This window comes from Daucus carota, chromosome 3 (genome assembly GCF_001625215.2).
Source record: "Daucus carota subsp. sativus chromosome 3, DH1 v3.0, whole genome shotgun sequence".
In the NCBI taxonomy this organism is placed as follows: Eukaryota; Viridiplantae; Streptophyta; class Magnoliopsida; order Apiales; family Apiaceae; genus Daucus; species Daucus carota.
In genome coordinates this window covers 57,153,459-57,177,278 of record NC_030383.2, presented here as the reverse complement: position 1 = coordinate 57,177,278, position 23,820 = coordinate 57,153,459, and the positions used below count along the sequence as shown (strand labels likewise).

Here is a 23,820-nt window from a genome sequence, read left to right as displayed (position 1 = left end):
TTTCTCACGTTGCAGACACTTGAAGATTGTATGGTAAAAATATTTGGATTCTCCCTTAGTTAGATCATCATGTTGTCCTAGGTTTATAGAAAGTACAGGTCTCTTCGATATAAGAACTTGATGTTAAGCAAGTCCTAACTAATTGAATACTTGTGTTATAAATTTCCCGAATTGGTTTGCCATAACCTTCTCTCTTAATATGTATGACAAATACATCGAGAAATAGAATATGTATTTCCGCAGCAAATACAAGCAATCCAACCTGAGAAATGCTGAGTTAATTGAGGTAAAGTACAATTCAATGTCACTTGAAGTTTCTATTGGTCTTTAGCAATACAAACTCCCAATAAAGAAAAATTGCATAGCTCAGCCAGCTCTACATAAAACTGGTGCAGAAAAGCCTTTACTGACTATATCCTACCCAGAAGCCCCTACTGATGATATCTTACCCCCCACCCCCGCATAGTTTTCTGGGAACCCCAAATATTAATTGCCGGATGTATTGGTACAGCATGCAGTTACAGGTTCAACAAAATGCTCATGGATGCTGCTGTGATACCTTGCGTGCAATCAACTGAACTTCTTTTATTCTTTCACTGACTAGTTGCTGGATCTGCTCTTCTTGATTATTTTGATCATCCTCCCTCGCAACGATACTTGATTCAGCATTTTGAGATTTGAACATGACAAATGACAGTTCCTGATCAAATTCAGTCGGGACATCAACTACCTGCTTCCCAGCATCCCCAGCGTCTTTACCAATAACAGATGCCTTTATATGATCCAATATAATGGTTCTGTAGTTCTCCATGTACTTGTCGACTGGATCAAGGCCGAGATAGATAAGAACCTCCCAACACTGAAGGAATTGTCTTTTGGTAATCTTCAAGCTCTTTCTGACTTCTTCAACAACATCCAGAGGTGGCCCAAATAGAACAGTTTGACTTCTCTTAGATAGATTTTCTTGTTTCAGACTGAGCACAACTGAAGCCAGTGCATCTTTAATTGGATCAAAAGCAAGCAAGCGTTGCACATCAATACAGGTGCGCACATGTTGCAAGGAGTCCAGTGGCTCTTCAATTGTCAGGTCATAAGCATCTTCAGTAACTGCCACAACATTTAGCCCTTCTAGAAGAAAACGCCCATAACCTTTACGTTGAAAAGGAGGCAATACCAGTATCTGCAAGAATTCAAATCTTAGTAGATGCAAAGATGACAGACACTGCCAAAGCACCGTCCATTGACATAGACTGTGAACCAAAATATTAAGAAATGAGCCTTTTAGCATGCAATGGAAAGCAAACCTGACTGAGTCTTAGTCGCTCACTCCCAGGGTAGTGGTAAAATCGATAAAGAGCTGCAAAACCAAGCAGTCTGTGTTGTGTGTCCTCCTGATCATTAACTTTCTTCTGTATCAAAAGATAGAGCTCCCATCTGGGGTCCATTATGTCAATAGGACTGCTACCTGATTCGAAAACATTGGCTTGAGATACGCCCATCTGCTACTCTAATACTATTACATAAAAAAATAAGAAAATTGTGCTCCTATAAAAACCATATCAATAGCTATTTACCATCTACTAAGAGCATGGCGAGAGGAACCAAGCGAACATACACTTCGCCAACAGATGTACCTACAACCCGCACAACCTGTTCCAGTAATAGAAGAACTTAGCATTATAGCACTTTGATCTAAGACATGCATAGAAATGAATGCAACATATACAACGGCACTACACAAATATGTAGATATTAAAACTAGTATTACAATATAACTGATAGTAAAAAATTATTGTCCAATTAGTAATTTAGCAAGATAGCTGCATGTCATCCATGGTTGGTAATAATAGAGATCAGATACTGCTAAATTATAGCTTCTCACTTATTATTATGACTACTAAATTACTGTAATGGCATTGATTTACACTAAGTTGAAAAGGTCAAGCTCACCTCCAAACTGGAAGCATCTGACTTCAGATCGCTATTTGAATCACCACTGTGTCCATTTGGAGCTTTATGCTCCACTATCTTAGCATTTGAAACCATAGATCTAAGATATACAGGAATCGCAAACCAGACCAAATCAATAAATTTGTGGAAGAGACAACCAATTAGAAGGTTCAAAACAGAAGTTTCACAATAAATCCATGAAATATAAGTATTAAAGAGTAAAGACTTCAAAGAATCATACTTAACAATGTCACGCTCCGCTGAAAAAGTTTTAAGAAACTTATCCTTTTCATCAAGAAGAGTTTCAGCAAAAATATTCTGCAAAGGCGTGATTATTAGTCATACATGCAAGAAGAAATATCACACAGGGAGTTGTTTGGTACAGAAACTTGACAATTACCTGAAGAGAAGCTTTCAGATCTGTTATCCCTTTGCCACCCTTGTGAAGAAAAAGATGAAAACAATTAGTGAAAATAAACACACACACACACACACACACACACACACACAGAGAGAGAGAGAGAGAGAGAGAGAGAGATCTAGGATGATTGCTGAATTTTGTGTTTACACAAGGAAACCTGGCACGTTTGGAGATAGTAATTTAACACAGAGGCTATAAAAAAACATAAAAGTAACAGGCCAATACTAACATCTGATTTGCTCTCAAATGAAATATCGGCATATGCATGAAACGATATTGTGCTAACCCAGATGGTAATCTGCAATATTGAAAAGAAAGAAATTAAGTCAACTTCATCTCTTACGTTACATTCAGTTTCCATAAGAAAGAGGCAGAAAATAAAAGTTCAATCTATTACAATTGTTTCACAGTCCCCTGTGTGAATTCTTTATATTAAAGAGAGTACAAGTTTTCATAAATAAATGCAACAGATTATTAAGGTTCAGCAAGATGATTAATATTTAACAATATTTATGTGGCACTGAAAGCAACTTGAAACAGAATGTAATTCATGTAAGAAATATCAAGCATATGCAGATGAATTACTATCTGAGGGTTATTCAGTGTGATATGTCTTTCCATAAACATTTACAAGATAATCTATCTTTCCACGCACGCGCACAACAGAACAAGGTAAGCATCGTGATTAGGAATTGTCATTATAGAAAAGCATGACCAGCATTTTCAGGAGTGTTCCAACAACAAAGCAAGGGCATTTGCTTCGTGGTAGTTCATGTGCCTACCTAAACAACTCTTATACATCATAATGGTGACTCCCAAAACATCAAACTTACCTTTAACCCTTTATAGCCATAGATTTTCCCGTCCTCCTCAAAGAAGCGCTCAAAATCAACTGATTCAACACAGAAGCTCTCTGGAGCATCTACTTCTTCTTTGCTAGAAACTAAGTTCCAGAAATCACATAAACATGTATGAATAGTTAGATCAAGCATTTTGCTACAGAAAAGAGTAATGTATAGGATGACAAGGGACCGAAATTAAATGAACACTCGGTAGTCAAAGATAATATGTGTTAAAATAAGAGACTATTATATCTGGGAGCATTTAAAATTATAGGTTGATACTATATCACAAGGGCCAAAACCTAGGTAATCTTGTCCCACTAAAAAAATTCAAGTCAAAATACTTTACCTTACCACTCTTCGCATATCATATTGTTCTACTTGTACTTATCATCACACACAGTTTACGCATAAACAAGCAAGTAAATCTGCTCATAATCACTAAGAAAGCAATAAGCTCAATGCAACCCAGTGATCAATTTTTGACACAATTAGCTAAAGTGATGGCAATATTGAATATACAATAGGTGAAGTTTCAAATTCGGTGTCTCAACTCCAACTTAAAATTAGACAAATGAGAAATACAGAAACTTGGAGGCTGCGTTAACTCGTAACAACACTCTCACATACAAAATCAGTATATTTGGGGGCAAAAGTATCAAGGGGTTTATCAGTTTAATTATACCTGTTTTCCAACTTTATTTTACTAGTTCTATTAAATTAGAAATCGTTCAATATATGTGCATTTTTAGGAGTATTAATTAAAAAAATTGTCAAAAATAACTTATCCAAAAATTAAACAGCATCTAAAGCATTAACAGGTACAGGTGGACATAGTGTGTGTGCATGCACATTTTGATATGGGTAGCGGTCTACAGCAATCGGTTGCTGTGGAGCGCTTAACCAACACCCACATCCTGGCCGTTGGATGCATATCCAGCGGCCAGGATCATATTAAAATTTTAATATGTTCAGCGCTTTTTTAGCGCTGGACCATGGGATTCCCATGTCCCTGGCATACGGCTGCCAGGGACCTGGTCCCTTTTGATATATATACACAATTATACAGAAACACATACAGTATAAAAATCGATAGATCGCTAAATTTTCCCGGTCCCACCAAAATACATACTGTATCATTCAATTTTTAAAATCTCTTCTCTCGGGCTATCAAAAACTCATCATCTAAAAAACACACAATTAACTAAAATGGAAGCAAAATTACATCAAATATGCGAAATTCAAAGGTGTAATTGAGAATAGAACCAAGTTACCTAGGTAAATTTTGATGCAATCAGCAGGGTCCACTCCAGCATCTGCGGAGAAGAACAAAGCAATTAGGGCAGCAAAATTAGGGCAAAACGAAAGAAACGAACGGAGAAGACTCACCGATTTTTGCAATTCCGACACGGCGGCGCTTCTTGGGCTCGGAGGCGAGATCGGAGGAGTTAGGGTTTTTGGTGCTCATTCTGCGAGGGAGAGTGAGAGTTAGGGTTTGTGTGGAGCGGGAAATGAGAGGAGCGGGAAACAACAACTATGCATACACACATCTTAAATAGCCCCTTTTGCTTGTGGCTTTATTACTACTCCCTCTGGTTTTTTTGTTATTTTTCCGGGGTCAACATGTATCGAAGCTGTCGTGAGGAAATTCTTTCATTTAAAAAAATTTATTTTTTAACTATGGTCATGCAAGATGGCTCCAGAAACTTAAAAAATAAGATTTTAATGATTGAAAAGATAAAAACCCATCCGTTTTGAAATATAAATCGTTTGACTTTTTGGCACACAATTCTAAGTCTTTTCACCGCATAGTTAAAATTATTGTTTTTTAAAAATTTTCTAAATAAAAATATATGATTAAGTTTATAATTCAAAAAAAAAAATTTAAAAATAATGATTTTAATTATACGGTCAAAGTACTTAGAAGTGTGTGCCAAAAAATCAAGCGACCTATATTTCATTCAAAACGGAGGGAGTATTGCATAAATTTTGGGTTTGCGTGACATGGCCAAAACTAGCATTAAAATTTATGAATTTAGATATTTTTATTAGTGGTATGATTGTTATAAATGGAGGAGTTCATTATTGCTCCTTGTTATCACTTTAAAATTAATATCATCAGGCCATCAATTAAAAAGGGTAAATCGATTAAAATAAGAGAAATTTATTAAAATTTTATGCTTATTGTGTGATAATGAGCACACCATTGAAAAAATGATATTTTTCTAAAAATAGCATTGGATAACATATCAAATACCCCTTTTAATTAAAACATATTATCTTTTTCAGATTCCGAACTAATAAATCGATTTCTAAAAATAACACATGCAACATGCATATAAAAAAATAATACTATTATATGTAGTTATTGATTACTCCTTGTTATCACTTTAAAATTAATATCATCGATCTAGACTATCAATCTATACTATACCATGCTACTCCCTCCGTCCCACAATACAAGTCTCTTTTAAAAAAACTACGCATATTAGAAAACATTAATCGGATAACATTTTCTTACTTATGCCCCTAATAGATGCATAAATGTAGACTCTTATTCAACACTCGTTAATTGTTATACAACTTATAAGAATGATTATTTTGAAATAATATAAATATATATTTGCATTGGAAACTAAAAGTAGACAAGTATTATTGAAAACAAATTTATTTCAAAAGAGACTTGTATTGTGGGACGGAGGGAGTATATTATTATTTCCATTATTATTATTATTATTATTATTATTATTATTATTATTATTATTATTATTATTATTATTATTATTATTATAAAAACTGAAATATTAATAATGTTATTGGTCGGTCAACTTTTATCGTTAGTATTATTCTACGGGTCTCCTTAATATATAATGTGTTCTAATAAAAAATTTTATTATCAATTAAGCTAAAATATATAAAAATTCGGTCAATATGATCAGTTTGTATTTCAATTAAATTTGAAATATATACGATAAAATTACAATAACAAACCGTGCATGACAGGGTTATAAGCTAGTTAGATATTAAAATTTATATTATATTAATAACCAAGGAGCATTTTAGGCCTGTAAATGGATCGGATATCCGATCCGATCCGTGGTTAAATAAATGGATATGGATCCTTATTAAAAAAATCTGATCTGCTAATAATCCGATCCGATAATAATCCGGTCCGATAAAAAATGGATATGGATATGGTTAAATCCGATCCGTTAACGATCCGAACCGAGCATGACTATATTATATATTTTATATTATATTATATTATATTAATATATTACATACAAAATAAAAATTCCTAAAAATACAAGACAGAACTCTAAATCATATTTTCTTATAACCGATCCACCGCTTCTAAGTCCTGACAAGACCCTCACTCTTATTATCCGATTAATCTAATAATCACTTTTTTTTTTCGTAGAGTATAAACGCAAGGGAGCTAAACTCTTCCACCTAACACCTCCCCAATCCCTTCAATCACCTGCTTATGTATTTAAGACGTATTTATTGATTTTGATCCTTATTAATAGAGGAGCATACTGTAACTTGCTTCTTTTAAAAGTATAAAACAACTTATTTATTATTTTTATATTTGCTTAATACATTCTATTTTGAAGGTCTTATAGGAACAACCAACAAAATTTTTCAGTTGCTTTATTAATAGCATGAAACTGCAGATTTTACTTTATTGCTTTATTATTATTATTTTTGCGCTTGTTACGTTAAAATTCATGAATTAATATAGCTATAAGTTAAATTGTCGACGGTGAAAAAAATATATTTCATAATATTTAGTGGAGCGGATCTCCGATCCGATTATCCACGATCCGAATGGACTGGATATGGATTGACTTGTAAAATATCCGACTCCTGATTCGATCCGATCCGATCCGAATCCGATAAAATTAAATGGATTAGAATATGGATTTAGTTAGATCCGATCCAAATCCGATCCGTTTACAGACCTAGAGCATTTAAATTAGAGTCTTGAACTAGCACTCATATTTTCAATTTAATAACTATATTATTTTTGATTGTCATAATCATAAACAACATTATCAATTAACATATTTCAATTTTAATAATCACTAAGATAATTGTCTTACTTATTGATTATATATTAGAGTATAGCATCATGCTATTTATAAAAGTAATTATTGTGTATGTTGATTATGTTGTAAATTTATTATTAAAAAAACTAATCTTCTCCTTGACTTAGATCCGCAACTAAAATATTAAGAAAATCATATGGAATAGGACCCCCGCTAAAAATATATATACTAGGTCGTTTGGTTGACAGTAAGTTATGAGGGTATTTAAAATACCTGCGAAGCAAGAATCCACCTAGTTGTTTGGTTTACCAAAAATACGTGAAGTTTAAATTGCTGGGAACTTCAAATGGCTGTAAAACATAGGAAGTCACTTACCCACTCCCCCTCGGTAACTCACACTTCCAACACTTGTGTAAAGTTAAATTTTGTTTAACAATATATAAAATATTCTACTATATATATTAATAATTATATAAAAGATTATTATCATTGTTATTTTAATAATAATATTATTATTATTATTATTATTATTATTATTATTATTATTATTATATTATGTAACTCAAAATATTATTGCTAAATTATTTTTATTTATAAAAACATTGAATATGTTATTTTAATTCAATAAAAAATATTGAGAAAATAATAATGTATTAATAATATTATTTTGTCAAAATTTTAAAAATATAATCTAATCTATAATTAGGAATAATTAATTTGTTTAATAACTTTATATACAAATTTTCTATAATATAAAAAATAATTCTTTTAATTAATTTTTTTTCATTGGGTAATTATCAATATGGACTATATTATCACCAAATAATTTGGATTTATTTTTAAAGTATATATAATTTTGTATAATTATTATTTTTATCAAAATAATAATATTTATCATTTATTTATAATAAAAGATACTATAATTATTAAATTATATTATCTTTAAAATACAAACAAAAAATATAGAGAAAGTATAATACCTCAAGTGTCAACCAAACAGATTTGTAGTACTTCCCAGATATTTAACAAAGATAGGAAGTAGAAATTACTGCACGAATTTACTTCCTGATGATACCAAACACAAGCACTAGAACTAGAATAGCGAGCTAACCAATTCGATGTTGTGTTCCCAGATCGTTAATACAATATTAACATTGTCAAGAGAATTTAACATAATTCTGCACTCATCAACGGTAGGACCAAAAGATCACGAGGGCATCACGTCATTATTTTGCACCGTCTTTACCACCATCTATCTAACAATCAGATTCTAGTTTTGATTTTGAATAGAAATATATTTCATATTCATTTTTATTATATATATGTTTAAGAAATTTTACAAACATATATTATATTGCAACAAAATAGCATATACATATAAAATTAAATAATACCCATGTTAAAATATTTAAAATGTGTAGTATCACATTCACGTTTAAGAGTTAAGACATTAAAAAGGCTCGGAATATAATTCCCCGTCACCGTACTTTTCTCCGGCCGCTTTTTATTTCAATTCAGCCGCTTTCCCAACTCTCTTGTTCTCTCTCCCTTTTCTCTCTCACTCTCGCACCACTTTCTCCCCTGTTTCTCCGCTCTGTCGGCGCCTCCTCCTCTCCCTCTCTTCTTTTCCTCCGGCCGCCGTGTGCCGCCGCCGACACCCCACACCTCCAGTTACGAAATCCTGCTCGGTACACCTCTGTTCTAGTGTATAACTTGCCTTTTATGTATGTATAATTAATTGTATTTTTCATTTGTGATACATGATTTATTTGCTTCGATATAATATGTTTTGTTTTCGATATTTTCAAAAGTGTTCTCTGAATAGTTTTATGCTGTGTTTCACAAAAAAATGAATAAAGTGTAATTACAAGGATATGTGAATGACCTGTAGTTTACTTCTGAAAAATATGCAATGGGTATCAGTTGTGCTTTTGGGTGTATCGGGATGATTTCTGCTGGTATAACACGCTAATGGCGATGCAATTTTTATACTGATTTTATAGATTTTAAAGCTTACTTCTAGATTTTAAATATAATTTTTCAGTAATCATAATTCGAACACTCCTCGACTAAACATCTTTTGTACTAAATCAAACCATGACATTCTATTTAATTTAAGAGATCACACCGTAAGCACCACACCAACAATAACCAACCTACCAACAAATTACCGATCACACTTTTTATGTTTCATACTAGTATATAATGTAATATAAATTTAAACAGTACTGTTAAGGGCAAATATATACTTTACTTCATATTCTACTTTTCATTCCATCTCTCAAGAGCACTGCTTAATTCATCTCCCTGAAGGTATGTTCTGTATACACATATATGAATATGAGTTCCCTATGTATATATTTGTTCTGAATGACTAGCTTTCTTTCTTATCTATTGTTTCTTTATCTTAAATTCACTAATTTAGTTGCTTATGAGGATTGTTAATTTGATCTTTGTTGTGCTGATGTTCAAGTAATTCACTTTTTATATTGGTAAGACCCTTAATTTATGCACAGCACTGTTGTGCTCTTTCTTGGTTCCTGGTAGTGTCAGCTGCCAATACTACTAGGCTAATACTAGTTTCGAAACCCCATTTGTTTTGGACTTCAATTAAAGGTAAAGATGCTAGCTTTTTGCAAATAGTGGCTACTGGTTACGTATTTGAAACCCCATTTGTTTTGGACTTCAATTGATGTTAAAGATGCTACCTTTATGCAAATAATGGCCGAGTATTTGAAAACCCTTTTGTTTTCGACTTCAGTTGATGGTAAAGATGCTAGCTTTTTGCAAATAGTGTCTGTGTATTTGAAACCCCATTTATTTTGGACTTCACTTGATGGTAAAAATGCTAGCTTTTTCCAAATAATTGTTTTGGTATCCTTTTGTTGAAGGTCGTTCGAGTATTTAAAGCCTCATTTGTTTTGGACTTCAATTGATGGTAAAGATGCTAGTTTTTTGCAAATAATTGCTGTGTTTTTGAAACCCTTTTCATTTTGGGTTTTAATTAAAGCTAAAGATGATGTAGTATGGACTATGAATGAAGATCACTGACTACTTAGGATCTAGAAACGATTCTTGTGCGTTGTAATTGTAAACAAATCCTCCTATTATGTATTTGGAAGTACTAGTAGGTATTATGGTACTGTATATAGTCTGTCAACACTCGTCTAGTCACCTCATTGTTCAAACTTGTTTGATGCGTGCTAATGTTTTTTGTGAACACCTGTTTATTAAGTGAGTACTTGTTATCTGTAGGACATGGATTGAAATGTCAATTAAAATAGCCTCCTTTTAAAAACTTTAGTTAAGAGTGTGTGGGTTTAAACTCCTGAAAAGAGTTTCAGTTGCATCAGGATTCAAGACCTTCTCCAAAACAATCTGTTGCCGTGTTTCGTGTATATGACATATCATGAGATTTACATTTGTCAGAAATATATGTAAGCAAGTTTTATTAATTAAAATTTGATAGAACAATTTCTTTTTTCTTTTCATGATATAAGATCATCATTATTTTGTAGATATAAATAATTTGTAGAAAGATGAAAAGAGAATATATTATGAAGGTACACAGTAGAACCTTGATAAAGTAACACTTTTTGCCGGTGCAGACACAATAGAGACTATGTAATTATTAACTCGATAAATTGATAAAATTCTGGGGGTCCGAGGCTATCAATCTATACAGGTTATAAGGACATATTGTCAGAAAAATGATGGATAGAATTAAATTATTAATTATGCTTAAATGGGAATAGTAATTCTATATAATATGAGCATGCACATAAGTGACCCGACCAAAGAGTAGAAAACCCTCTTGGTTCTGCAACTCACCGAGTTACTCATATGCTTACAGAAATAAATGGGAGATGCAAATTCAACCAAAGAAAACATTATGGACTCCGTGCGCGAGGTGGTCTTTAAACAATCAGAGAACCTAGAAGGTTCTTGCAGTAAAATTGAGGGCTACGATTTCAATCAAGGAGTCGACTATCATCAGCTTCTTAGCTCCATGCTCTCCACTGGTTTTCAAGCCTCCAATCTTGGTGAGGCAATTCAAGTTGTCAATCAAATGGTTAGCTTTATTACAAAATTCTTATATTTAATTTTAATTACAGTTACTGTATGTTCTAATTTTGGGGTTACTATGGTTTTGAAGCTAGATTGGAGGCTTGCAAACGAGCCTATAGCCGAGGATTGCACCGAAGAGGAGAGAGATCCAGCATTTAGAGAGTCAGTTAGGAGCAAGTTGTTTTTGGGGTTTACTTCAAATCTTGTCTCTTCTGGTGTCCGTGACACCATTAGGTATCTTGTTCAGCATCATATGGTCAGTATATATTTTACCTTTAGACTTATGTTTCGTTTCTTTTTTTAAAACTCGAATGCTACATACATCTATTTTGTGTATTAATCGAGTGAAATTACTGATAGAGCGCTAGGTAATATATTGAATAAATAAAAATACTGATGCGCCCCTCAACACTACAAGATGAAATTGCTCTGAGAGTATATTAACTGTTTAATTAACTACTCTTATAAGCGATATCTAAAATTAGTTCATGACAGTAATTGGACAATTAGGAGATTTTTTTTTTCCCAAGTATGTAAACACATAGCTAGAAATATTTTTCACAATTCACTATAGCACTCTTAAAAAAAATAAAATTGTTACCCCATTGGCTGCAGGTTGATGTAGTGGTTACTACAGCTGGTGGAGTGGAAGAAGATCTTATAAAGTGCCTTGCACCCACGTATAAGGGTGAATTTTCATTAGCTGGTGCTGCTCTGCGCTCTAAAGGACTAAATCGTATTGGGAACTTGCTGGTTCCGAATGACAACTACTGCAAATTTGAGGATTGGATCATTCCAATATTTGACCAGATGTTGGAGGAGCAGACTGCCAAGGTATTTCAGTACATGACAAGTTCAAAACAATAAAAAAAATATTTGCAACATCAATAAACTTTTCTCGATATGTTGGTGAATATTCTAAGTTGTAGGTGAACTCATTCAGGATATGTGGAAGGCACAGAATTAAAAACGAAGTACTATCTAAATCTGTTTCTAGTTTAGCTCATGAATCATGATTGCTTGAATATTAAGTAGTTAAATACCTTTTAGTACTTTTACCAACTCCTTTTTTTTTTTTTTTTAATGATTTATAGCTCTGGAATGAGCAGCACATATCTGATTCTACGAATTGTTTCATTTATAGGGTGTGCTATGGACACCATCAAAGTTAATTGCTCGCTTGGGGAAAGAAATTAATCACGAGAGTTCATATCTGTACTGGGCATATAAGGTCGGTATCACTATGATGTGAGGAACCAACTGAATTAATATTTCTGTCCTCAACTTGCATATTTTTATGTACTTATTTAATATCATTGTCACTTCGAAAACTCATGCATCTATATATATACTGTTAATATACACATGTTGATCCTTTACTGGCAGTATCACACCCAGAAAGTAATGGAAAAATCATGACATTAATTGTTTACTTTCAGAACAATGTATCTGTCTATTGCCCTGGATTAACAGATGGCTCATTAGGGGATATGCTCTACTTTCACTCTTTCCGTAATCCTGGTCTAGTCGTTGATCTAGTGCAAGGTAAGCTTCTTTATATTCATCTGTGCACCTGAATTAAAAGTTTGCAAGCAACGACCGTCAGTGTTACCTTAATTTACAGATATAAGAGCCATGAATGGTGAGGCAGTACATGCAAGTCCTAGGAAGACTGGGATGATAATTCTTGGGGGAGGACTACCCAAACATCACATTTGCAATGCCAATATGATGCGTAATGGTGCAGATTTTGCTGTCTTCATCAACACAGCTCAGGAATTTGATGGAAGTGACTCCGGTGCTCGTCCAGATGAAGCTGTATCTTGGGGAAAAATTCGTGGTTCTGCGAAGACAGTAAAGGTTAAATATTTACTTTGATCTGATGTCCTCCTTATAGCTCCTGGCTCCAGTAATATAGTCATTGATCGGAAATTTGATCATATCAGTATTTTATTGCTGTAGGATAATAAAGCGGGTTCCTAACATTTTGCCTGATTTTGTTTGTTTAATCAGGTACATTGTGATGCAACTATTGCATTTCCTTTGTTGGTCGCAGAAACATTTGCTACAAGGAAAAAGAATTATCCGGATGCCAAGCCCTGATATGTTTCTTGTGATGCAGACCTTGCTCTGTATTTTACTTGTGTAAATTTAATTTACAGCAAACTGATCCTATTTATTACAAAATACGTCAATGCTAGGGAGTAGAAGCTTGTCAGCCGCAGATCTATTCATTTGGCTAATATTGTCAAAACACTAGCGTAGATTTTGGAACGCAGTCTTATGAACATGAATCTTTCAAGTTCTCGGAAGTGTAATTTTCACCAAGGAAGGAAATGTCTATCCTTATTTGCAAATCAGAGAATATGTTTGTAACCTAGATTAATATGAAAGCCACTTATTATTAGAAAAGACTCTTGATTGTTGCAATCAGACTTGAATGTCCATTACTCTCCTATCTGTCAAATACTACAAATAAACAAGTAACATATTGCTTTTGAGATGTTGCAAGGAGACTCAGTTGTCTAGATCAATCTCTTACAAATGGTCATTCCGTCGCCCAAAGGCGCAAGGCATATTTGAACGCGAGAATCAGATGCCAGAAATTTATTAAGCTCTATTGTCCAGTGCCTGCCGGCTTTCCATTCTTGTGCAACATGCTCCTCAGGCATTGCAACACTACCTCCCCAAAGTGTGTTATCATACACAACTACGCCACCAACTTTCAACAATTTTAACAGTCTTTCATGATAGTTGCGATAATTTATCTTGTCAGCATCGACATAAGCAAAATCAAAGCTTCCTTCATTACCTGACTGTACGAAAACTCATATAAAATAAATGAAGTGTTTAGGATTAATGGCACAGGCTTGTATTGGTCAACACAAATGGAGCTAATTACAACTTACAGTTTCCAGGAGTTTATCTAAGACCGGCAAGGCCTCAGATTGAATGAAGTTGATTTTGTGTTCCACTCCAGCCTTTCTGATAATTGGCAAACCAATCTCATATGTATCGAGATTCAAATCCACTGCTATAATCTGCATGTTATGTCAAAATTGATGAGCGAGAATGCATATAAATGCATGCACATATTAGATACTAATGAAATTTCAGAAGATGAGAAGAACCTCGCCATCCTCTGGAATCGTCAGAGCAGTGAGGAGCAGGGAATATCCAGTAAAGACTCCAATTTCAATAGTTTTTTTAGCATTTAACAGCTGTAAGAGCATGGACATCATCTGGCCTGCATCCGGGGCCGTTCCCATTAAGGCCCTAAAAGATATTCCAGAAAAGTAGTTATTTTCTTGGATCCAAAAAGCTCATTTCTGTTCGTCCCAGAAGTCCAGAACAGTACAACTTCAAACTAATTGACTAAATTATTATTGCGAAGCTTGAACCCATTATTTTTCAGATATTAGGGAAAAGGCTGATATTATTTGATGGTTTGCCTAATAACTGAACAAGGAATAGCTAGTACTGGAAGTAATAGACCTCCTTCTCAGCATGTAACAATTACAGACAGAAGATAAATTTACCTGGGATGGCTTGCTGTGACAACCCTCAGCTCCTTAAGAGGCTCTGGTTCGTTTGGGTACACACTACTCTCTAGGATATACTGCATCAGAGTTGTGAAATCTTTAGCTTTGGTAATATAACCACATGCCAAATGGAGAATAATAAGCAGTGATCACTAGATCAGATGGGGCCATATAAGAGTAGTACCTGATACAACTCTGGGGTTTGCAATAATCCTTTGTTTGGTACAGTTAATTCCTTCTTTTCGTTTTCCATTACTCTTGCTAGTTTCTAATACAAGTCTTGCAAAATCTAAAACAGACAAAAATAGTAATATGTGGGAACTTCACAAAAGCACCATCACCAAATGCATCAGGAACATTCAAATGTACTTCACAAATCTGCATAGCAATTCGCGCTACTTAAACTGACAGAAAAAGCGCTAAATATTGACAACAATCAAGATCGGCACACTTCAGCACATGATTGCCTTCTTTAGTTTCATTAGTCTGCTTTTATTTGTCAAAATTTAAATGTCCACAAAAACAACCTTTCTCTAGACTGGACCATCCAACACAACCTGTTCTACCATTATGTCTTTCCCCATCGACAAAAATGTCCATTATCATATTTGTTCAATACCCATTCTTCTGATCAACTCATAGAACAATATATACTACTAAAAACATTGATGCATTTCGATGTCAGCATCGAACAAACTCGTTCCAATAGCAAATTCACGACTTTGTTTCCTGAGAAAGACCAGAGAAACGGAAGATAAAGAAACAAGCCACTTTCGACTTCACCATTGACAAAGACTCACTCTTTCCCTCAAATTTTAACCCTTTTTCTTACACAAACTTAAACTAAATGAATTAATCATGGGAGAAACATAGCTTGTTTGTCTTTGGTTCATGGGCTATCTACAATTAATTTTTCTAAGTACAACTTACAAGAGAGCCTAAATCATCATTTGTTTGTGCACATAATAATATAATGAAATAAAAGCTGTGAAAGCAAACATGAACTAGGTAGAATTAATAACCTCTTAAAACATATATGAATACATGGATCATGATACCAAGCTAAGGCAGCAGGGATAATGATGAAGGGAGATACCTGATAAAGTGATAAGTCCGTTTTTTCTTGATGCCTCGGAATTCACAGCTGAATGAACATAAATTATGGAGGTATCTGCAAATAATTTTGGTAATATTCACATTGACTCTATAATGCAGCAAAGATAACGTACACAGATATATAGTTGAAATATTAAATGTACAGAGATAACGTACATGTTTGTTTTGGTGGTTAAATAAAATATATTGATTATATCAATTTATCGAATTTGTAAGAGTATTTCTAATTTTCAAAAAAAATTGATTAAAAATTAATTTGACATACTAAAATAAAATTTATTAATAATATATATCAAAATTCTTGTTGATAATTATAACCTGACTCTTGATAGTATATTGGTCAACGTATAGAAAATTGTACTCCTGCCATCCCAAATTATATGAGTTGGTTGATTTTACACACGTAACTTAAGCATTGACCGTCTAATTCCGAAGTTTATATTTTAAGTTTTCTTTTGTAAACGAAAATTTCATATTTTAATTTTTATTTGTAAAAATAAAATTTTAAAAATAAGTTATGTAGCTATGCGGTCAATGGATCTTAAATTATATGCCTGAAGTCACGATCTCATCTAATTTAGGATCGAGAGAGTAATAAAGGTCACGTCATCTATTATTATATCAAAATAATATATTTTATTAATAAAAATATAAGATAATAATAACGTATCATTTTAGAATATAAACTCATTATCATTCCAAATGACGTGACAACGACAATATTTGAAAACATATAAATCGAAAATGTTGAAGAAAACAAGAGTTTTAATTATGTACGAGTACTGTCCCCGTGCATAAGTTTATTGAACAACCGGTTATGAATGCATAAATACGATGCTGGCATGCTGCTGGACTAATGCAAACCAAACATGGCCAGTACTTAATGGAAAATTCATACATAATTCAAATTATTCTCGCAAAACCTCGGGATGTTGCAAGGATATCTGAGCAGCATTTCAGATCAATTTCCTGCAGATGGTCATTCCATCACCCAAAGGTGTAAGGCAAATTTGGATGCGAGAATCAGATGCCAAGACTTCATTAAACTCGATTACCGAGTTCCGGTTGGATTTCCACACTTCTGCAACCTGCTCCTCAGGCATTGCAACACTCCCTCCCCAGAGTGTGTTATCATACACAACTATGCCACCAACTTTCAACAATTTCAACAGTCTTTCATGATAGTTGCGGTAATTTATCTTGTCAGCGTCAACATAAGCAAAATCAAAACTTCCTTCATTGTCAGACTGCTGGAGAATTCAGATTAAGTTAAGATATATAGTCTGGGATTATTGGCACAAAATGAGATGATTACAACTTACAGTTTCAAGGAGGTTATTTAAGACTGGCAAGGCCTCGGAATGAATGAAGTTAATTTTGTGTTCTACTCCGGCCTTTTTAATAATTGGCAAACCAATCTCATATGCATCAAGATCCAAATCTACTGCTATAATCTGCTTGCCATGTCAAAATTGATGAGCGAGATTCAAGAATGCATATACATGCATGTGCATATTAGATACTAATGAAATTTTAGAAGACGAGAAGAACCTTGCCATCGTCTGGAATTGCCAGAGCAGTGCAGAGCAGGGAATATCCAGTAAAGACTCCAATTTCGATGGTTTTTTTAGCATTTAACAGCTGTAAGAGCATGGACATCATCTGGCCTGCATCCGGGGCCGTTCCCATATAGGCCCTAAAAGATATTCCAGAAAAGTAGTTATTTTCTTGATCCAAAAAGCTCATATTTTTTCGTCTCAGAACACTACTTCAAAGTAATAAACTAAATCATTATTCTGAAGCTTGAACCCATATTTCAAATACCAGGGAAAAGGCTGATATATCATTTGATGGTTCGCCTAATAAGTAATAACTGAACAATGAATAGCTAGTACCGTACCAGAAGCATTAGGCCTCCTTCTGAGCATGTAACAATTACAGACAGAAGATAAATTTACCTGGGATGGCTTTCTGTGACAGCCCTTATCTCCTTAAGAGGCTCTGGTTCATTTGGGTACACACTACTCTCTAGGATATACTGCATCATAGTTGTGAAATCTTTAGCTTTGGTAATTTAACCACATGCCAAATGGAGAATACTAGACAGAGATGAGATGAGGCTATATTAGAATTGTACCTGATACAACTCCGGGCTCTGCAATATGCCTTTTTCCATCACTCTTGCTAATTTCTAATACAAGTCTTGCAATATCTAAAACAGACAAAGATAGTAATATGCGGTAAGCTTCACATAAGCACCATCACGAAATGCATCAGGAACATTCAAATGTACTTCACAAATCCGCATAACAATTAGCGCTACTTTTCTATGTTACTGTAACTTATACTGACAGAAAAATCGCTAAACTTTCACAACATTAATCAAGATCGGCACTAGTTGAGCACACGGATGCCTTCTCTAATTTCATTAGTCCACTTTTACTTGTCCAAATTCAAATGTCCACAAACACTAGCTTTACCTAGAATGAACCATCTAACACATTCTACCATTTTGTGTTTCCAAATCGACAAAAATGTCCATTATCATATGTTTTCAATGCCCATTCTTATGATCAACTCATAGAACAGTATATACTACCAAAAAGATTGATTCCTATATCGACTTTTCAACTTTGTTTCCTGAAAAACATCAGAAGAAGAAAAAAAATAAAGAATCAAGCCACTTTTGCATTGACAAAGACTCACTCTTTCCCTCAAATTTTAACTCTTCTCTTACACAAACTTAAACTAAACGAAGTAATCATGGGACAAACATAGCTGGTTTGTCATTGGTTCATGGGCTATATACAATCACTTCTTTTAAGTTCAAGAGAGCTTAAATCATGATTTGTTTGTGCACTAAATACAATTAAATGAAAGCAAACATGATCCAGGAAACAAAAAGAATTACCAGAACTAATTTACAGAAAACTAGCTAGAGTTAATAAAACTCCTCAAACATATATGAATACATTGATGATGATACTAAGCTAAGAAGCAGGGATAATGATGAAGGGAAATAGTACCTGATGGTTTTCTTTTGATTGGAATTCACAGTTGAATGAACATAATAATGCACACGTTATTATCTGGAGATATCTGACAAAAGTTTTGGTAGTAGTAATATTCACACACATTTAATAATGCACGGATAATAAAAAAACCAAACGTGCCTGTTTGTTTTGATTCGTTTTGATTCGTTTTTAGTAGGTAGAACATCTCGGGCAATACTCCTGTATATTTTTTTTTAGCAATTAAATAGATTGTAAATATCTTTTCCAGTAAAGACTCCAATTTCAATAGTTCTTTTAGCATCTACCAGCTGTAAGATCATGGACACCATCTGGCCTGCATCCGGGGCTGTTCCCATATAGGCCCTAAAAGAAATTCCAGCAAAGTTGTTATTTTCTTGGATCCGAAAAGCTCATATAGTCATATTTGTTAGTCTCAGAATACTAAAACTTCAAACTAATTAACTAATTAGTCCTTATTCTGAAGGTTAATTCATATTTCAGATACTAGGGAAAAGGCCGATATCAGGAAAAGCTCGTACTGGAAGCATTAGACCTATCCTTCTCAGCATGTACGAATTATAGACAAAAGATAAATTTACCTGGGATGGCTTGCTGTGACAGCCCTTAGCTCCTCAAGAAGCTCTGGTTCGTTTGGTAACACACTACTCTCTAGGATATACTGCATCATAGTTGTGAAATCCAGATTTGGTGATTTCGCTACATACCAAATGGAGAATAATAGACAGGGATGAGATGAGGCTATATTAGAGTTTTACCTGATACAACTCTGGGCTCTGCAATAAACCTTTGTTTGGTCCAAGCAATTCCTTCTTTTTGTTTTCCATTACTCTTGTTAATTTCAAATACAAGTCTTGCAAAATCTAAAACAGACAAAGATATTAATATGTGGGAAACTTCACAAAAGCACCATCATCAAATGCATCAGGAACATTTCTATATTAATGTAACTTGTACTGACAGAAAAAGGCGATAAACTTTGACAACAATCAAGATTACCACTACTTCAGAACATAATTTTCGTCCTTAATTTCATTAGTCCACTTTTATTTGTCAAAATCAAATGTCCACAAAAACATGTTAGATCTCTAGACCGACCCATCCAAAGCAACCTGTTCTAACATTATGTGTTTTTCAATCGACAAAAATGGCCATTATCATATACTACTAAAAGAATTGATGCATTGCAATATCAGCATCAGACAAACTCATTCCAACACGAAGAGAATCATAAAAAAATTGAAGGAATATAAAGAAACAAGCCACTTTTTCATTGACAAAGACTAACCTTTTCATCAAATTCTAACTTATCTCTTTCACAAACATAAACTAAATGAAGCAATCATGGACAAAGATTTCATATTTAAATTCACACATCTATTACATACTTAGTCCCTTGACAAAACAAACCAAACCAAACCAAACATAACTCATGTACTTAATTTTAGTACAAGAGACCCATATTTGTGCAGAGAAATATAATGAAATAAAAGCTGTGAAAGCAAACATGATCCAGGAAACTAAAAGAAACACTAGAATTAGCTTCCAGAGAACTAGGTAGAATTCTTAACCTCTTAAAACATATATGAATACATGGATCATGATACCAAGCTAAGGAAGCAGGAATTTTGATGGGGAGAGATGCCTGATAAAGTGATAAGTCTTTTTTTTTTTTTTTTTGCCTTGGAATTCAGAGTTGAATGAACTTAGATTTGAAGGTATCTAAGAATTATATTTTGAAATATTAGCATGTATATTTGGTACTATTCGCATGTATATTTGGTAGTATTCGCATGTACACTTAATGGGGTCATGCTGATATATTTTGGAGATATCTGAAAATTATATATGAAAGTATTTGCTTGAAATCAATGATAAAAAGAAATGGAAAGAGTTGTAGGACTCGGGAATGGATCCATCAAAATATACACGAATGAGATAGGGCTTATTAGGATTCTAATGAAAATTTTGTCGGGAGTCTTGATAAGGTTCTTGTGAGTCCGAGATAAATTGAAGACCAAAAATGAACCTCAAACGAGTAATGTCATGCAGGGTGGGTGACGGGTGACATGGGTTGACACAACCAACCAGACTGATTCGATTTCGGCCGATCCAAATTGTTTCGAACCGATACATATTTTGATTAAAAATTGAATATTGTATATCAACCAATGGTAAAGAATTAATTTGAAATATAATATGAATCTTACAAAGATTGTCATATACTGTCACTGTTACAAAGAGACTCGCAACATATAAATTTAAGATCGTCAAGCTGCAAGTCTTCCAAATTTCTATACAAGATGATCAAACATAACAATATCGCGTTCTCAAACTTCGCTTATAAATTTCTATGCATATGGTTATTCTAATGGGACAACTCTTCAATCTTGCAAAGCTTCGGGGTGTTGCAGTGATATCTTAGTGGTATTTCAGATCAATCTCTTGCAGATGGTCATTCCATCACCCAAAGGTGCAAGGCAAATTTGAATGCGAGAATCAGATGCCAAAAGTTTATTAAACTCTATTATCCAGTGCCTGTTGGTTCTCCACTTTTCTGCAACATGATCCTCAGGCATCGCAACACTACCTCCCCAAAGTGTGTTATCGTATACAACTAGGCCGCCAACTTTCAACAATTTTAACAGTCTTTCATGATAGTTATGATAATTTATCTTGTCGGCATCAACATAAGCAAAATCAAAACTTCCTTCATTATTGGACTGCAGGAAAGTTCAGATAAAATCAAAATGAAGTGTCTAGGATAGCATACAAATATTTATATTGATCAAGGCATAATGAAGATGGTTACAACTTACCGTTTCAAGGAGTTTATTTAAGACCGGAAAGGCCTCAGACTGAATGAAGTTAATTTTGTGTTCTACTCCAGCCTTTTTAATAATTGGCAAACCAATCTCATATGTATCGAGATTCAAATCTCCTGCTATAATCTGCATGCCATGTCAAAATTGATGATTGAGAAGTCATATACATGCATGTACATATTAGATACTAATGAAATTTTTGAAGATCATAAGAACCTTGCCATCATCTGGAATCGTCAGAGCAGTGCGGAGCAGGGAATATCCAGTAAAGACTCCAATTTCAATTGTTTTTTTAGCATTTACCAACTGTAAGAGCATAGACATCATCTGGCCTGCATCCGGGGCTGTTCCCATTAATGCCCTAAAAGATATACCAGAAAAGGTTTTTATCTCTTGGATTCAAGAACCACATATTTGTTGGTCTCAGAACATTACAACTTCAAACTAATAACCTGAATCACAATATTATAAGACTAGGACTATTTTTCAGATACTAGGAGAAAGACTCAAAACTTTAGTTGTCAAATTGTCATTATTCTATTAGTTTGCTTAATAACTGAACAAGGAAGAACAATTACTGGAAGCACTAGATAATCCTTTTTAGCATGTAACAATTTTAAATGACAGAAGATAACTTTACCTGGGATGGCTTGCTGTAACAGCCCTTAGCTCCTTAAGAGGCTCTGGTTCATTCGGGTACACACTACTTTCCAAGATATACTGCACCATAGTCACGAAATTTTTCACTTCGATAGTTTCATCACGTGCTAAATGAAGAACAAAGAGAGAATCAAGATGAGGGTATATTAAATTAATACCTGATACAACTCTGGACTTTGCAATAAACCTTTGTTTGGGCTTAGTACTTCCTTCGTTTCGTTTTCCATTACTCTCACTGATTAATAATACGACGAGTCTGGAAATATATATTGAAGACAGGTAAATATAAAGTGTTACAGATTTCCTTGGTGCCAAAGTGTATCTACAAGCAAACCTCACAAAGGAACAGGTATCTTTCAGAGGACATATTCACTTAACAATGGGTGTCACTATTCATTATGACGGAATCATATACCATTAGAAAAAAGGCATCAAAACTTTCATAGTAACTAGCAGCTGCACTACCTCAGGACATAAGATTCCTCCTCAATTTCTTTTGTCCACAAACACTTGCTTTATCAAGACTAAATTGTCCAACACAAACTGTCACCAACTAATATGTCCATAATCATGTGTTCAAAATCCATTTATCAGTATATGTAAAATGATTTATGCATTATAATGTCAACATCAGATTCTTGTTTTCGGGATTGTAAATCAGAAAAAGAACCGTGGGAGTCTAAAATTTAGACTCTAAATCATGAATTATTTGAACAGAGAATAATAATGAAACTAAATCTGTCAAAGCAAACATGATCGAAGATACTTTATAACTTTGCAGAAAACACATGCACACAGGGAAGCAGTGATCATGATGACAAGCTAATGAAAAAGAGATTTGGACCAAGGGAGATACCTGATAAGTGATGAGTCCTTCCTTTTCTGTGCCCTGGAAGTCACTGTTGAATGAACTAAGATTATGGAAACATCAGAGAAAATGATTTTGATCTTCACATTTAATGAAAATTTATGACAAAATATATTGAATGATTTAGCAGTGGTTTGTATACGGTTATAGAACATCGCGATAGTGGTATTTTATTTGATAAATCTTCGAGGACTACAAGAAATTGCTGCAATGTGCAGTCTGCAGAAACCGAAGTTTTGGCAAAGGCAACTATAACGTACATAGATTTATCAGACCTACTTTGTAACTACATGACATGAATCACCCTTAAAACAACTCACCCCTCTTCTTACCTACATTCTAAGTTCCAACCAAAAGCCAATTATACATTCTAACCAAAAGCCTCCCCATGATATTCAGCTAAAACAAAATGGTATTAACGAAAATGCTAGACCGCAAAAAGTA

The 23,820-nt window shown here is 33.8% G+C and overlaps 6 protein-coding genes across 15 annotated transcripts; 1 reads left to right on the top strand and 5 right to left on the bottom strand.

Annotated features, from left to right (window-relative positions):
• Positions 1–215: 215 nt before the first annotated feature.
• On the bottom strand, positions 216–4,810 carry LOC108213015 (histone acetyltransferase type B catalytic subunit). The gene is made up of 10 exons (XM_017384732.2): positions 4,603–4,810; positions 4,488–4,529; positions 3,205–3,314; positions 2,601–2,669; positions 2,351–2,389; positions 2,192–2,268; positions 1,951–2,050; positions 1,575–1,650; positions 1,305–1,465; positions 216–1,180 (listed from the first exon to the last, which is right to left on the bottom strand). The coding sequence occupies exons 1-10, from the start codon at positions 4,679–4,681 to the stop codon at positions 539–541; spliced, it is 1,395 nt and encodes a 464-aa protein (XP_017240221.1). The 5' UTR covers positions 4,682–4,810; the 3' UTR covers positions 216–538.
• Positions 4,811–8,688: 3,878 nt separating this feature from the next.
• Positions 8,689–13,745, top strand: LOC108213029 (deoxyhypusine synthase). 5 transcript variants are annotated; one of them, XM_064089626.1, is made up of 9 exons: positions 8,689–8,953; positions 10,157–10,203; positions 11,119–11,337; positions 11,422–11,589; positions 11,949–12,167; positions 12,478–12,564; positions 12,773–12,878; positions 12,958–13,193; positions 13,347–13,557. In XM_064089626.1, exons 3-9 carry the CDS (start codon positions 11,125–11,127, stop codon positions 13,434–13,436), a joined length of 1,119 nt encoding a protein of 372 aa, XP_063945696.1. In that variant the 5' UTR covers positions 8,689–8,953; positions 10,157–10,203; positions 11,119–11,124; the 3' UTR covers positions 13,437–13,557. The 5 variants fall into 5 exon arrangements, with proteins under 5 accessions (XP_063945696.1, XP_063945694.1, XP_063945698.1 ...); XM_064089624.1 differs by lacking the exon at positions 10,157–10,203 and having other exon boundaries at positions 13,347–13,745; XM_064089628.1 differs by lacking the exon at positions 10,157–10,203 and having other exon boundaries at positions 8,689–8,935.
• Positions 13,716–16,127, bottom strand: LOC108213052 (probable caffeoyl-CoA O-methyltransferase At4g26220). Of its 2 annotated transcripts, none has more exons than XM_017384784.2 (6): positions 15,972–16,127; positions 15,060–15,164; positions 14,873–14,952; positions 14,465–14,609; positions 14,243–14,374; positions 13,716–14,149 (listed from the first exon to the last, which is right to left on the bottom strand). In XM_017384784.2, the coding sequence occupies exons 2-6, from the start codon at positions 15,126–15,128 to the stop codon at positions 13,859–13,861; spliced, it is 717 nt and encodes a 238-aa protein (XP_017240273.1). In that variant the 5' UTR covers positions 15,129–15,164; positions 15,972–16,127; the 3' UTR covers positions 13,716–13,858. The 2 variants fall into 2 exon arrangements, with proteins under 2 accessions (XP_017240273.1, XP_063945699.1); XM_064089629.1 differs by having other exon boundaries at positions 15,060–15,253; positions 15,972–16,100.
• Positions 16,128–16,738: 611 nt separating this feature from the next.
• LOC108213057 (cation-dependent phenylpropanoid and flavonoid 8-O-methyltransferase 1-like) lies at positions 16,739–19,161 on the bottom strand. Of its 3 annotated transcripts, none has more exons than XM_017384791.2 (6): positions 19,018–19,161; positions 18,129–18,203; positions 17,950–18,029; positions 17,543–17,687; positions 17,314–17,445; positions 16,739–17,241 (listed from the first exon to the last, which is right to left on the bottom strand). In XM_017384791.2, exons 2-6 carry the CDS (start codon positions 18,165–18,167, stop codon positions 16,948–16,950), a joined length of 690 nt encoding a protein of 229 aa, XP_017240280.1. In that variant the 5' UTR covers positions 18,168–18,203; positions 19,018–19,161; the 3' UTR covers positions 16,739–16,947. The 3 variants fall into 3 exon arrangements, with proteins under 3 accessions (XP_017240280.1, XP_017240282.1, XP_017240281.1); XM_017384793.2 differs by having other exon boundaries at positions 16,739–17,238; XM_017384792.2 differs by lacking the exon at positions 19,018–19,161 and adding an exon at positions 18,903–19,017.
• Positions 19,085–20,901, bottom strand: LOC135151335 (probable caffeoyl-CoA O-methyltransferase At4g26220). 3 transcript variants are annotated; one of them, XM_064089632.1, is made up of 5 exons: positions 20,595–20,891; positions 19,782–19,886; positions 19,605–19,684; positions 19,311–19,368; positions 19,085–19,224 (listed from the first exon to the last, which is right to left on the bottom strand). In XM_064089632.1, exons 2-5 carry the CDS (start codon positions 19,848–19,850, stop codon positions 19,195–19,197), a joined length of 237 nt encoding a protein of 78 aa, XP_063945702.1. In that variant the 5' UTR covers positions 19,851–19,886; positions 20,595–20,891; the 3' UTR covers positions 19,085–19,194. The 3 variants fall into 3 exon arrangements, with proteins under 3 accessions (XP_063945702.1, XP_063945701.1, XP_063945700.1); XM_064089631.1 differs by lacking the exon at positions 19,085–19,224 and having other exon boundaries at positions 19,234–19,368; positions 19,782–19,876; positions 20,669–20,901; XM_064089630.1 differs by lacking the exon at positions 19,085–19,224 and having other exon boundaries at positions 19,234–19,368; positions 20,595–20,888.
• Positions 20,902–21,195: 294 nt separating this feature from the next.
• Positions 21,196–23,715, bottom strand: LOC108213053 (probable caffeoyl-CoA O-methyltransferase At4g26220). Its single transcript, XM_017384785.2, has 6 exons — positions 23,365–23,715; positions 22,667–22,764; positions 22,489–22,568; positions 22,065–22,209; positions 21,843–21,974; positions 21,196–21,746 (listed from the first exon to the last, which is right to left on the bottom strand). The coding sequence occupies exons 2-6, from the start codon at positions 22,733–22,735 to the stop codon at positions 21,456–21,458; spliced, it is 717 nt and encodes a 238-aa protein (XP_017240274.1). The 5' UTR covers positions 22,736–22,764; positions 23,365–23,715; the 3' UTR covers positions 21,196–21,455.
• Positions 23,716–23,820: the final 105 nt, after the last annotated feature.

What these genes read in the sequence shown, in the direction of transcription:
- LOC108213052 (XM_017384784.2), bottom strand. Translation starts at nt 15,128, where the DNA reads ATGGAAAACGAAAAGAAGGAATTAACTGTACCAAACAAAGGATTATTG. An exon ending in AAACCCCAGAGTTGTATCAG is followed by an intron (nt 14,953 to 15,059) that starts GTACTACTCTTA and finishes ACTCTGATGCAG; the next exon opens with TATATCCTAGAGAGTAGTGT. An exon ending in TAGATAAACTCCTGGAAACT is followed by an intron (nt 14,150 to 14,242) that starts GTAAGTTGTAAT and finishes GTTTTCGTACAG; the next exon opens with TCAGGTAATGAAGGAAGCTT.
- LOC108213029 (XM_064089624.1), top strand. Translation starts at nt 11,125, where the DNA reads ATGGGAGATGCAAATTCAACCAAAGAAAACATTATGGACTCCGTGCGC. An exon ending in ATCTGTACTGGGCATATAAG is followed by an intron (nt 12,565 to 12,772) that starts GTCGGTATCACT and finishes GTTTACTTTCAG; the next exon opens with AACAATGTATCTGTCTATTG. An exon ending in GTTCTGCGAAGACAGTAAAG is followed by an intron (nt 13,194 to 13,346) that starts GTTAAATATTTA and finishes TTGTTTAATCAG; the next exon opens with GTACATTGTGATGCAACTAT.
- LOC135151335 (XM_064089631.1), bottom strand. Translation starts at nt 19,850, where the DNA reads ATGGAAAACAAAAAGAAGGAATTGCTTGGACCAAACAAAGGTTTATTG. An exon ending in AGAGCCCAGAGTTGTATCAG is followed by an intron (nt 19,685 to 19,781) that starts GTAAAACTCTAA and finishes ACTATGATGCAG; the next exon opens with TATATCCTAGAGAGTAGTGT. An exon ending in GTCACAGCAAGCCATCCCAG is followed by an intron (nt 19,369 to 19,604) that starts GTAAATTTATCT and finishes AATTTCTTTTAG; the next exon opens with GGCCTATATGGGAACAGCCC.
- LOC108213053 (XM_017384785.2), bottom strand. Translation starts at nt 22,735, where the DNA reads ATGGAAAACGAAACGAAGGAAGTACTAAGCCCAAACAAAGGTTTATTG. An exon ending in AAAGTCCAGAGTTGTATCAG is followed by an intron (nt 22,569 to 22,666) that starts GTATTAATTTAA and finishes ACTATGGTGCAG; the next exon opens with TATATCTTGGAAAGTAGTGT. An exon ending in CGATTCCAGATGATGGCAAG is followed by an intron (nt 21,975 to 22,064) that starts GTTCTTATGATC and finishes CATGGCATGCAG; the next exon opens with ATTATAGCAGGAGATTTGAA.
- LOC108213015 (XM_017384732.2), bottom strand. Translation starts at nt 4,681, where the DNA reads ATGAGCACCAAAAACCCTAACTCCTCCGATCTCGCCTCCGAGCCCAAG. An exon ending in CGCCATGCTCTTAGTAGATG is followed by an intron (nt 1,466 to 1,574) that starts GTAAATAGCTAT and finishes TTTTCGAATCAG; the next exon opens with GTAGCAGTCCTATTGACATA. An exon ending in AGCGACTAAGACTCAGTCAG is followed by an intron (nt 1,181 to 1,304) that starts GTTTGCTTTCCA and finishes GAATTCTTGCAG; the next exon opens with ATACTGGTATTGCCTCCTTT.
- LOC108213057 (XM_017384791.2), bottom strand. Translation starts at nt 18,167, where the DNA reads ATGGAAAAAGGCATATTGCAGAGCCCGGAGTTGTATCAG. An exon ending in AGAGCCCGGAGTTGTATCAG is followed by an intron (nt 18,030 to 18,128) that starts GTACAATTCTAA and finishes ACTATGATGCAG; the next exon opens with TATATCCTAGAGAGTAGTGT. An exon ending in CAATTCCAGACGATGGCAAG is followed by an intron (nt 17,446 to 17,542) that starts GTTCTTCTCGTC and finishes CATGGCAAGCAG; the next exon opens with ATTATAGCAGTAGATTTGGA.